The 12,854-nt window shown below is 40.5% G+C and overlaps 1 protein-coding gene across 1 annotated transcript in view; it reads right to left on the bottom strand.

Moving 5' to 3' along the window:
• pcdh1a (protocadherin 1a) overlaps positions 1–12,854 on the bottom strand; it is a 101,910-nt gene that overhangs the window by 21,290 nt on the left and 67,766 nt on the right. The window contains exon 4 of the mRNA XM_034226724.1: positions 3,271–3,490. Within this exon, the coding sequence (XP_034082615.1) occupies positions 3,271–3,490 (220 nt within the window). The remainder of the gene's footprint in view (positions 1–3,270; positions 3,491–12,854) is intronic.

Below are 12,854 nucleotides of genomic sequence, written 5' to 3'. Positions count from 1 at the left end.
AAATAAAATGCATATATTACATCTTCTAAGTGCAAATGGAAATGGTCAACTGTTGACCTGTAAACACCAAGCCTGTATACTGTATATAGGGTGATTAAATCTATCTATTACATGGGATGTTAAGCAATCTCTGACCTCTATAGGGCCTGAGGGAACTGCAGTATTGGCTGGATTCATCCTCCACTGCACATCCACCACCCCCTCCCTATACCCTTGAATAATGGTGTCACTAATTCACATAAATAAATAAACAATAAACATTTGCAATACAGATGAATAAACTAGCTAATGAGAGCCAACACAGTTGTCTGGCGATGCATCACAACGCAAGCTACTATGCTAATAATAGAAGTTTGTCATCTGCTGTTATGGTGTGACGGTGACACTTTTTAGCCTTTGATCCTGCTGTTTTGCAACTGAGAGCGCTTGAGGTTGAAACTGTTTCTTTCCCTAAAAAAAATATAGATATATATATATATGTATGTTCCACACTCAGATCTATGGGCTCAGAACAGTCTCATAATACACACATTCACACAGAAGGATTCACACTTGTATTTCCGGATCCACACTTGTGTTTTCAATGCACACACAAATGTTGTTCCGTTTCACATACATGTAAATAAAATCCAATTACAGAAAAAGGTTTTACATATGTATTTTTGATCCTCACATATTAGTTTTCGCTGTTGCATTCGTGTGTGGGTTTTTTTGAGACTCCCCTGACGGTCAGCCGATTCGTACTTGTAATTTGGTTCTATCTATAGCCAATCAGATGTCTCCTCAATTCTAAGCCAATCACATGAGCGCGCCCCCACGAGGGTAGATTTATTGCGTTCATGACACTTCATATTCGCATTTTGCGCAGTCCGGTCAGCTCGCTAAACAGAGGGCGGAGCATCAGGTGATCATGCAGAGCTGTGTGTCTCCGTCAGATTCAGCAGCTGATCTGATCTCTCTCTCGCGTCCGGTTATAATACTTCACTCGCGTTTGTTACCTTTTTACTAACGGTATCTCGGCACCGAAACCGTAGTTTCGGTTACACACCGGTGGTTTCTGACTTGGCTCGTTGTCAGTCGGTAACCAGCTGCCCAGACATTTCGAGGGGAAAAGGGATGCAAACGGGGCGTTCGGGTGCCGTGGGAAGAACCTCCGTTTATTCACGTTCTTCATACTAATCAGTTACATTGACACTTTATTGCATAGGCCTACATACAGACTAGTTACTTTTCCCGTTCTGACTACTTTCTCTATACTTTCGTCTCTCTCTTCATAACTCCGCACTTCGCCTTGGCCATCACATTTTACACACACACACACACACACACACACACACACACACCACACACACACACACACACACACACACACACACACACACACACACACACACACACACACACACACACACACCAAAAACCCACAACCCCTTGCGGCTGCTACTCTTAAAGTGACAGGCCAAGCCTGCAACACGTTTGTGTCCATATCGATCAGATCCAGCTCTCCTGACCGGCCTTTATAGAGAGCACCGATCAAACTATTAAGAGTGAATATCGGCTGATAATGACCGGCGGGGCTCACCCCCCCCCCCCCCCCCCCCGTTGACAGTTCACTGTCTAGCACTGGCTTCGTAGTGCACTGATCTAGGCTAAGATAAATAAATCAGCTGTATTCGCCATACAGGAAACACACATTTAAAACGGTTTTGCCTGCCGTTTGTGTGTACACAAGCATTCATCAATGGTCCGGAAAGTGGCGCTGTACCTTAATAATATAAAAGATTGTATTTGCGTGCATTTCCTGTTCGGAAAGTGGCAATGTACTGAGAGTGGAGGTGTCCTGACATTAGCGCCTGCAGGCAGGCTCCATGGACCTGTCAGCTCCGGACAGCGCAAAATGCGTACATAACGCGCTACGTCATGAACGCAAGAAATCTACCCTCGTGGGGGCGCGCTCATGTGATTGGCTTAGAATTGAGGAGACATTTGATTGGCTATAGATAGAAAAAATTACAAGTACGAATCGGCTGACCGTCAGGGGAGTCTCAAAAAACCCACACACGAATGCACAGCGATCCGTGCACAGAAAGCGGTTTGTGTTTGCAGGTTCAGAGGATTTAAACGGGAAACTAATATGTGAGGATCAACAATACATATGTAAAACTTTTTTCTGTATTTGGATTTTATTTACATGTATATGAAACGGAACACATTTGTGTGTGCATTGAAAAACACAAGTGTGGATCCGGAAATACAAGTGTGAATCCTTCTGTGTGCATGTGTGTATTATGAGACTGTTCTGAGCCCATACAGATCCAGTCCCGTAGACAAAAGGTATATTTGTGTATTTTTCTCTGACACTGTGACAAACTGACTGTCAATGCTGATCAACAGCTCCACCATGTCTCACTTTGTATGGGGGCAGTACAAATACATCCTTATACATTAGCAAGAAACGATAACCATGCATGCTCTCGATATAGAACCATACATTAACACAGCAAAGTAGTTATATAAAAACATAAGAAGCAAGGTGATTTGTTATTGTGAGTGGCGAACATCCACCGTGGAAGAACGGCTAAGAGAGCAGTGCAATGCAAAACACTATAATGAGTGGAAATGCACCATGTGAATCACTTATCATAGTATGTTACAAGACAGGTAATGGATTATGTTTGGCAGCTTAAGGCGCCAAAATTATTATTATGATGCACAGTTCACAGAATAGCAGTTACAGCTTTGGTTATTTTTTCTTTTAATATGGACCGATGCTGAGACCATCGCTGCTCAGCCTGTGGATTGATTGCAGTCCTTAGAAATTATGCACACCTGCGTTGTAACTTGCGGGAAAGAAACGCTGCGAGTAAATACAGTGTTGTCTGCACAGATGCCATGGTTCAGATTTATTTAGAGGGCAAATGCTCCATTAGTTGGGCTTTTTAATTAGCACACTTGTGAGAGAGGGTCATTAAGGATGTCTGACAGAGGACCTGCTGATGAGGAGGATGGAGACACTGCTAACTCCAGCCTTGACCCCCCCCCCCTCTCTATATGCACACACATCCTCCCACAGATCTGCTTAAAAACCAATAACATCTTCACAGTCATCGGCAAACACAGCAAGTCACAACATTTCCACTGGAAAAACAACAACAAATCTTCCACAAATGCCTCCCATCACCAACACACAAAAAGAGCTTATTAGAGTCATGTACATGCAAATACATATTCATGGGGCACACGACAGAGTGGAAGGGATTGTCAAGGTACCGTTTTCAGGGTGCTCGGTCTCTCCGATGCTGCCATCTGGAGTGGTTCTCTCATAGTGATCCTCGGGCAGGGTCAGGGGTCCGATGCGGGGACCAGACGACGACTTGCTGCTGGGAGTCTCCGATTCCTCCAAGCCGCTGTCATAGTAGCTGTGCTGAGAGGCGTCCTGCAGGTCCTGCACAGGGTTGGTGGTGGAGAAGGTCACTCGTCGATGGGTATGCTAAGAAAAAACGAAAAAAGGGACAATAATTTAACATCTTCAATACAAGGGACGGTATTTTCAACAATACTTTTTTCTTTTTTTCTGAGGGCTTCCATGTAGACACCCAGCAGGTGGTACAATACAGTACAAGTTGCAGCTCTAAAATCCACCAATGATCAGAATACTGTCTGAATTGTGCTGGCCTTATAAAGTTCACTCTTCAAAAGTCAGAAAATAGCATTAAATATGTAACACTCCTAAAACATTAAGCAGCCCTTGTGCACTGTTACTATTATGCAGTCTAAGGTGGACATATATGAACAGAGGAAGAACTTTAAAGGGGACCAATTATGCCTGTTGGGGTTTTCCCTTTCCTCTAGTCTGTTAAATTGGTTTTTGTGCATGTAATAGTCTTTAAAGGCTCAAATCCCAAAAGCCCTTAAGATGGAGTGTATCTCCCACATACTCCCCCACTGTCTGAAACTCCTCCATTAGACTCTTTTGTTTACTTCCGCATTTCATTTCATTTCAAACCTTTATTTAACCAGGTAGGTCCCATTGAGATCATTGATCTCTTTTTCAAGGGAGACCTGCAGAATTATAGTGAGATCACAACGTACCACTCTTGCTTCTATTGGCTAGGGCTCCAACACATTGTATATGGTAGGCTAAGGGGCGGGACATAAGCGGGTGAGCAATCATAATGGAGCTGGCCAGCTAACCAATCAGAGCAGACTGGGCTCTGGTTTCAGACAGAGGGTGAAAAGAGGTGCTGCAGAACAGGCAGTATGAGAAAAATAAAGATATTTTCGAACATTAAAGAATGTAAACATGTCACATGTCAATACATCTATGCAAGGTAAAAGCAATTGATAAAAAAGACGAAACATTATTTATTCTGTTATTACCTTATTTGTCAGACAAAAGTTTATTTTCCAAATCTTCCTCTGACAAATTAATTCTGCTGACAATTATTGGTTCACTTTTCATTAGCCCCAGTGAGCGACTTCCTATCTCAATATTTAAATATTTCCACATCCTTTGATGTCTAACCAAATGGAAAGCTCGACGATATTTCGCAGTGAAAAGGGAATCCCAAGAAGATCTAAATAATGCTAACAAAAAGAGCAAAACAGTTTTGGAAACACAGTTACAGTAACTATTTTAGCAGCATCAAAATAAATCATCAGATCTGCCTTCACTGTTAGATTTGATGAAAGAATAAATAAAAATACTGAAGAAACACTGAATTTGATACTGTGAAGAGGAGCCGAGCGGCAACAAAATTAATCATTCAACATCACACCCTTTATCAAATTGAATGGCTTGTAAATACAGTTAGGAGACCATTACATTTCCTCTTCCGAAGATCAGTTTACTAATGGCTCTACTTTCCACCAGTCCAAAACAGAAAGATGACTCCTTACGGTGCATGTGCAATCACACTCTTCCCCCAGCCCACCCATCCCCTGCCCCCGCCCCCACCCATGAGCGCCTCTCGTAAAAGTCAGGAAAGCACTGATACAGCACAACAGGGCTGCCTCTGCTGCACGAGTCAGCCCAGATCAATACCGCGGGTCTTTGCTTTCTACCATTCGACTGCTTTTTTGGCAAACAAATCCATGCCAGAAATCATTCGAACCATCAGCCTTTTAGTCCACGCACACCTGATACTGATAAATGCTTTTAGAGCTTAGGTAAGTGCTATCAACACTGTGTCCTTTATACCTTTAGCAGGCTTCAAAATGTTTCCAGAAACCTGTTCATCCCCCAATCATATCCAACCGTCACTTTTCTTTCTCACGGCAGATGTAGCTCTCTGCCATTCATCTAAATAGTGATTATTTGAATTGTGGGGTGAACCATTGTATTCTCCCTCCAGCAGTGCTGCTCAATATATCACGGTATACAGTAAGAAATTGGTCTTTCCTGTTATTGAATGAACATCTACTAATTTGTATAACAAAATGTTGCACACTTTTATAATGTATCCTATGTTTATATGTTATATTATAGTTTAAATTGGTCTATTATATTTAAATAAGTTATTCTGTATTTACTATTAGGGTTAGGGTTGCGTTTTTTTTGTTATTTTCTTTCTTTTTTTTTTTAACTCATGTGCAATACTTTACCAACATGCTCCAGTGATGTGTTTTCTTCCCATTTTGGATCATTAAAGACTATCTAATCTAATCTAATATTCTAAAATCATAAAGGCTTTGTTATGGTGTAGTGATTTGTATTATTGATGCACAAAAGGTACAAAAAAAGATACTCCATCTCGAAGGAATGTTGGGACTTTAGCCTTTGCAGACCATGTACATGCACACAAACCTATATGACACACTACAGGAAAGGGAAAACCCCATGAAGCATAATAGGGCCTTTTTCAAAATGCCCATGACCCATAAAGAAAGAAAAGTACATTATTTGATCTAATATACATCACCAGTGTGAAAACAGACCATATTTAGGAAGTCTCAATAAAGAACTCTTCCATAACACCAGCTAGTTTTTTTAACCATTGTTTCTGCAGTACTTCAATAAAATTGCTATTGATTTGTGAGGCTGGACCAGACATGATATACATCAATGATGCTTGAAATATGATTGGAGGTCGCTGAGGCTCCATGACTGTTTAAATGTGAGGAGGGCATTCAGTTGTTTAAATATGGATTCTTGCTTAAACTTCTCCTCGAGCCATCACTCCAGAGAGTCAGCATGTTCCCTATGATAACTAGCTAAGGCTGCAGAGATGGGAAATAGATTCCTCCTTTTAGTCAGAGCACAAATCCTTTGCCAGGCCTTGGGGGGCTGCTGGGATGCGGCAAGACGGAAGGATGGAAGAGGGGGCTGGGCAGGAGAGGGGAGTTGGTCAGGCAGACACGGACAGCGCTTTGGCTGGAGGGGACAAGCAGAAGGATTAGATTCTGGGAGACTGGGGGCGGGAGAAGGGGATTGTTTGGGCATTGTGGTAGAAGTAAGAAGCTGTGGGGCTGAGAATGAAAAAGAGGGGACATTTACGATGACATCTGAATTCACAACCCCCTAGATTGGGCTAAAATGGCCTCATTTATACGCCTAATATTACAATCCCAATGCAGATGAAACGATAGTGCAGGATTCAGACTTTACAAGGGAACCAAGGCACATTTGAAAGTAGCAATAAACAGCACTCATCCCTTCCTGGAGCTCCTGTAGCCCTTCGGAGACACTTTTTTTTTCTGTCAGACTGCAAGACATATTATATACAACCTACTGCCTCTGAATGACTCCAAGCTACACACGGACACAGCCGAAAAGTTCCACCGATACACTCTTATGCCAAGAAACCAGAAAGGGAATCCGCTAGTTACACAAACATGTAGTTATTTCTGCAATTCATTACACTTTGCATGATGTATGGGTGGTCAAGTGTAAAATGAAAAGTGATCAAGTACAGTGTTTCATTACATACAAAACGGAATTCTGCCTTTTTCAGCTGCCCTCCACTACATACAAGTAGAACATGTGCAAACAAACACTTGACCAACTGTACATGCCATATTTTTACAAAGCTGGAGTCGAAAGAGTGATGAAAACGTTGCTGGTTGCTAGCATTGCTTGGCGCAGCTACAAATGTATAAATGGCAACTGCTGTTCGTCCACCGATTTTTCTTTCGAGTTATTCAGTGGCATAGGTCTTATATTTATGTTCACTCAAACTACCTCATTACCCTTGAGCTGAAACTACTTGGCTTTAATGTCTTAAACATAATGCTGAGACAAAGAGCGTACTGCAACAATATATTCTATACTGAATGGTAACATGATTCTTCATTTTCCAACATATTGAAATCTCAACTGAAGTATTTAGGAAAAATAATAGGTTCATCACCTGCTAATGAACTTTTATGACGATGTTTACCATATGAATCAAGTTCATGAGCAATTTCAACACCAGCATCTGACACAACAGATTGAAACATATTTGTAATTGCTATTTAAACATATTTTTTCAAAAGGTATGTTTTTTATTAATTAATAAAAAAAAAGTTAAATATATACATGCTTTATTTGTTACTTTGAGGTATTTCTATTTGAAATTGCATACTTGCAATTGTTTCAATTTTTCAGCTTTGTTTGTTGTTTTTATTTCCGTTTTTCTTTTTAAGGTGCCATCAAAATGAATCATTTGTATTACTTATCATTAACATGTTTACACTAGAACTTGACTGTATGTGGACAATGCCGCATGTAATGGCATAAATATTGCGCTGAAACATGTTTAAATGTCATATTAAAAAGCTTTGACACATCAAGGAGAAAAGGTACATTAAAAAGCCGTTTGATGTGCTTGTATTTCTATCAGTTATGTAAGCTGAGGGTCCTCAATGTTAATTACCATAACTATTGAAGAAATATGTAAAAACCTTTACAAGAAAAGACATTTGACTTCATAAGCACTACGCCTTCTTTCCCTTTCATCCTCCAAGTTGCATATACATTTAGTAAGGTTAATTTTAAGGACCACACGTCAGTTAATTTTACAAATTCAAAGTCAACTTCTTATTATATATTAAAGCAGCTGAATACCAAAACAGAAGGTGACATAAAACTTAGCTTAAGCAAGTGACATTTTCTAAGGGAAGATATTTTTGAGTTTAATCATGAACTTATGGCTAAATAACTTACTAAAGTAATAATCGAGACTGGAAGCTGATATCTGATTCATCAAACTTAATTATTTAATGTATTTAATCTGATTCAAACAGCATTTATTGATGGTTTAAATTCCCTTTAACATCTGCAATTTGACACACAACAGTGACGTCCCTTTTGGAGAGCTGGTAGGCCTGTTAGCTGGTTTGCTACTGCTGAGAAAAAAACATATATCAAGCACCTCTGTCGCTAATATTGTCTGGTATGATGGAAGACTTCTGCACCGAGCCTAGATATTGCTATGGTGTGAAGAGTGAGGGGATACGTCTCCATTATATTCACCCAGCCTCCAGCTTGCTGTTATGTGTCTGTATTGCGGAAAAAAAAACGCATCACCAGTTTGCAAATGTACCCCTTGCCTATGTCGTTTCCACAGCAACTGACGCAGATGGGTTATTGTTAATGGTTATATCTAATCACTCGCAAATAACAGTCTGGAAAGTCTGTCCTAAAGATTGGATTTGAAATACAAAAACTAGTTGATTTGCCTGCAGCCTTGAATGAAGGAATAGAAAGGGCTTCCTGAGGCCAATGGCTGTGGCTAAGGCACCAGGATAGCATTTTGGTGACTTTGGAGCATCAATAATCTCATTGCTGATTTGCACCACTGATCCCTGATAGGACAGCAGATCCCTCTGTTGTTGTTCTCCTCCCATAGGCACCAAGTCCACTGTGAATACCCGGGAGCTACCTGACACCACTCCCATGTCCAGCTCCCCTGTCATCCGGCTAAGCCTCGCTGACTGCCAGTGAACAGGATGTTGGGGTGCTTATGCAGATGGGGCAAGCTTTTCCATCGCCACTTTTTTCGTGCAGATTTCCAAAAGAGTCGCAGGTGAGTTCGCTTTAGTGAATGCACTCTCCTGCGTCCAAGTTACGTTTGACTGATTTATATGTGAACATTTGGTGATCAAGCGTTAGCTGTAGGTACTCTAACTACCTTGTAGAACTGGTTCCATGGCATGCTGCAAGTGGCGGCTTAATGGTTGTTACATTTGGTCGGACTACAATCCATAAAGTGCACTGGAAGTAGGATGTAACATATAATAATAATAATAATCTTCCAGCATATTTTATAGAACAACTCAAACAAGGATTTATTGTAGAATAGTACACTAGTGGTTCTTTGACAAAGGTACCTTCATTTGAATACTACAGTACTGTACCTCATGTAACATCTAACCTGATATTTAAAGGGGACATATTATGTTTATTTTCAGGTTCATATTTGTCTTTCGTGTTAACAGAAGAACATGATTGCATAATTTTTTCATGTGTTGTTTTAGGTTGACTTACAAAATCTGTCCAGGGACTACGGATGAAAAATAGCCTCTTGGCTAACTCTGGCACATTTACAGAAATGTTAAAGTGGACCTATCATGCTATATTTGAAAAATACATTGTAGGGCCATACCTATACAAAACATGTATGTGAAGTTTTTTTTTCAAAATACCAAACAGTTCACCCATTGTAGCCATGCCTCATACTGCTCATACCCCTCTTTTGAAGCCCTGTTAGAGAAACGCGGATCTTGGGTCCTTACATTGAAAAAAAAGAAAGAAGAGGAGGCGGAGCAAATGCCTGATCAGAATTCTACCGGAAATAAAGTTAAATTTGGTTGTGATAAAACGCCATCCTGTTTAAACCACGTCAAGGATTATTTCTGAAACAGTATGGAGCTCAAATAGTTTTTCTCTTGCAGGTTTATCACAAGGTGAGTTCTTTTTTTATTTCCTGCTTTTTAAACACATGTGCTCTACAGTACAGGTTAGCTCTGAGTGTTAGCGAGGCTTGCTAATGTAAACAAAGACGTCCAAAACACATCAGGCATTGTTTCTGATAGCAACTTTGTGTGGGTCCGCTGCCGATTTGACGTCAGTTCGGATATAATCTGTATCCGCATCGTTGTGCACCCGTTTTTAAAAGATTTGGGTACGGAGGAAAAGAGAGGAGGGTTTTATTTCCGGACGCTGCGTGAGTTCCCCGACGCACCGGGGACACATCTTTATGTATAAAATACATTTGCATGATAGGTCCCCTTTAATTCATGTGCACTGTCCCTGTTAAATAAATTAATAATTACAAATTATGTCTGAAACGCAAACATTTTAAGGCCCTGTTCCTTTAAAAGCCACTCCCAAAAAAGCTAAGCCTGCTGTGAGTAGTTCTCACAGTTGGTTGGTTGATGGGCACTCCAGATACTGAAATAATGTGTTTTTTTGTATGATACTGTTCCCTTAAAAGCTTTAGAAAGCCTCTAATCTCTGAGGGATTATGTTAAATTAAGTGGTTGATACCCCATAGGTCTTTGATTACATCTCCATATATTTTACTACATGTGAAATATCCAAATCCAATCAAATATTGCAATATTTATTTTGAATTATTCACAAAAAACCTAAATGTTTAATCAATCCAGTTATCTATTATTTCCAGGAATAAATAAACAATATGCTAAATTGTTGTGTAGAGCAATTACAAATAATAAATACTTTCAGCAATCTAGATTTGCTTTATTCAATGCTTTAAAGAGAAAAAATCATATTTTCCCAAAAGCTGAAAGAAAACAGCAACACTGTATTTAAATAAAATATGTTTGTGTTCAAGTCCAATGGGTAACTGTGTATTTGTCACAGCTAGTTTGTTGCCAAATGTTTTTGTTGCATTTTTTATTACACAGGATGTGTAAGGCTAAGGATGTGTCACTGTGACCTTTGAAACATGCAAATTACAACAGTCGCACATTTCATACCTTTGGAGAAAACACATGAATGGGGGTAGTAAGCAACTTAGATGCAATTTGCTGGAAAACAGGATTAAACTGGTAAACTAGGCAGTTCCAGAAGATAAATAATGTATATATGTTTCACACAGAGGAAGGTAGAGAGAATGGAATCTGTGAGGGTATGAATTCATGGAGTGCTTTCAACCGGGTTGTTAAGCCAAACAGCTATAGTATACTCAACTGGAATACACTCAACTTTCCAAGCTGCTGGAAACCTATGTGGCCCTGTTTATCAATCCTGAGCTGGAGTATATCATGTGTGTGCTGGAAAGCCAAACTTTCCCATTGAATCACAGCCATGTGTCTCTCAGATATTACGGAATGGGTTTTCTGCCCATGTTAAAGGAAACGGCTGATGTCTCAGTGCCTCTGTGATATGAAAAATTCAATTTAAAAGGATGAGAGAAAGAATGGTGCACGGCCTATTTTCATTCCCCCACATTGAGAGATATGAGAATGATGTTCTGTTGTGTGGAGGAAATGATGCCAATCGTACTGCAGAGAAATTCCTTCATAATTAAATTCAATTTCGTCTAAATCCCAATGGCAAGCTCCTCTGCCAAAGCGAGGCAGTCTGACAGAGACAAAAAGGTAGGGCCGGAGACGAAGATGGAAGAAGAGGGACTAAAGATTGAGACTAAAACAATGAGGGATAGAGATGGAGTCGCAGGGAGCAGCCACACTCGCTGAAAGGTAAGAGGAGGAGACAGCAATACAAAGTGAAGTGGGAGAAAAATGTTTTAGTAATGACTCATTTTGATCACTGTGGGATTTAAGGAGAGACAACTAATTGTCTCTAATTGCCTCTCTGCAGTGTCTGACAGAAAAAGTGAAAACAATTATTGCTGAGATTTAACAGTAAAAACTATGTTCAGACTGACTGACTATTGTGGAGTGAAATTGGATATTATACTCATTTTCTGTTATTCTAACCATATAATTAGTTACAAAAATGTGCAAATAAACTCTGATAACTTGCACAAGTTCCTCTAGTTTGGTATTACATTTAGAAACAATCTTTGTGAGTACATCCTGGCTCCGGCATTTTGGGCGTGTATGCAGGAATCAATGAGCTGCTGCCTCTGAAGGCAGAGAAAAAAATGAGGCTGCACCAAACAAATATGACAATGAAGAAGTGCACCTCTCAGTGTATGAAGCACGCATAAAACCATAAAGACTGGAGCAGTTGCAAAGGAAATGCATATGGAACTGTTTTATTTTCCACTGCCACCATTATGTCTTCCATTCTCATCCTATCCACTGCTCTCTCTCTCTGTTCTCTCCTTCTTTCTCTACAGGCACACACACACACACACACCACACTTGTTTTTTGTAGGTGCAATAGCTCCAAGGCAAGCAGCGTGGAATTGGAGTCTTCAAAAGAGTCTTGGATTATCAAAGAGACACAGCTACCAGAAAACTAGGGGACACGCTAGAGAGGGGGAGGGGGGGAACATAGCGGGAGGCGGGGAGGGGGAAAGAGTGCAGAGGAGTCAGCATGGGTTTGGGTGGAAGATGAAGTGATCAGACAGGGGAGGGGTGGGGGGCGAGGGAAGGATAAGACCAGAAGCCCCTTTGTTCGCATACTGTAAATGGAGAGAGAAAAAGGTCGAAGTGAATGCATTAAAAAACAATCATATAGACCTTAATGGTCTTGATAAGCAAGACTGAATTCACATTCTTCACTGTCTGCGCCGCTGCCTATTCTGGACTTTTTCCTTTTTCCGTGTATTTCATTTTCAATGGGCGCACTGGCCTTGAAATACCATAATGTTGTCACAGTCAAACCAAGTATTACTGCAGCTGGAGACACCATGTGTGAATATTGCTGCCACATCTAATGACAAATCTGACTGTTCACGCCATTCCATATGACATGATTTGGGGGTGCGGGG

The sequence above is a fragment of the Gymnodraco acuticeps genome, unplaced genomic scaffold, assembly GCF_902827175.1.
Source record: "Gymnodraco acuticeps unplaced genomic scaffold, fGymAcu1.1, whole genome shotgun sequence".
In the NCBI taxonomy this organism is placed as follows: domain Eukaryota; kingdom Metazoa; phylum Chordata; class Actinopteri; order Perciformes; family Bathydraconidae; genus Gymnodraco; species Gymnodraco acuticeps.
The sequence above is the reverse complement of the archived record's forward strand: the minus strand, read 5'-3'. Positions and strand labels throughout refer to the sequence as shown.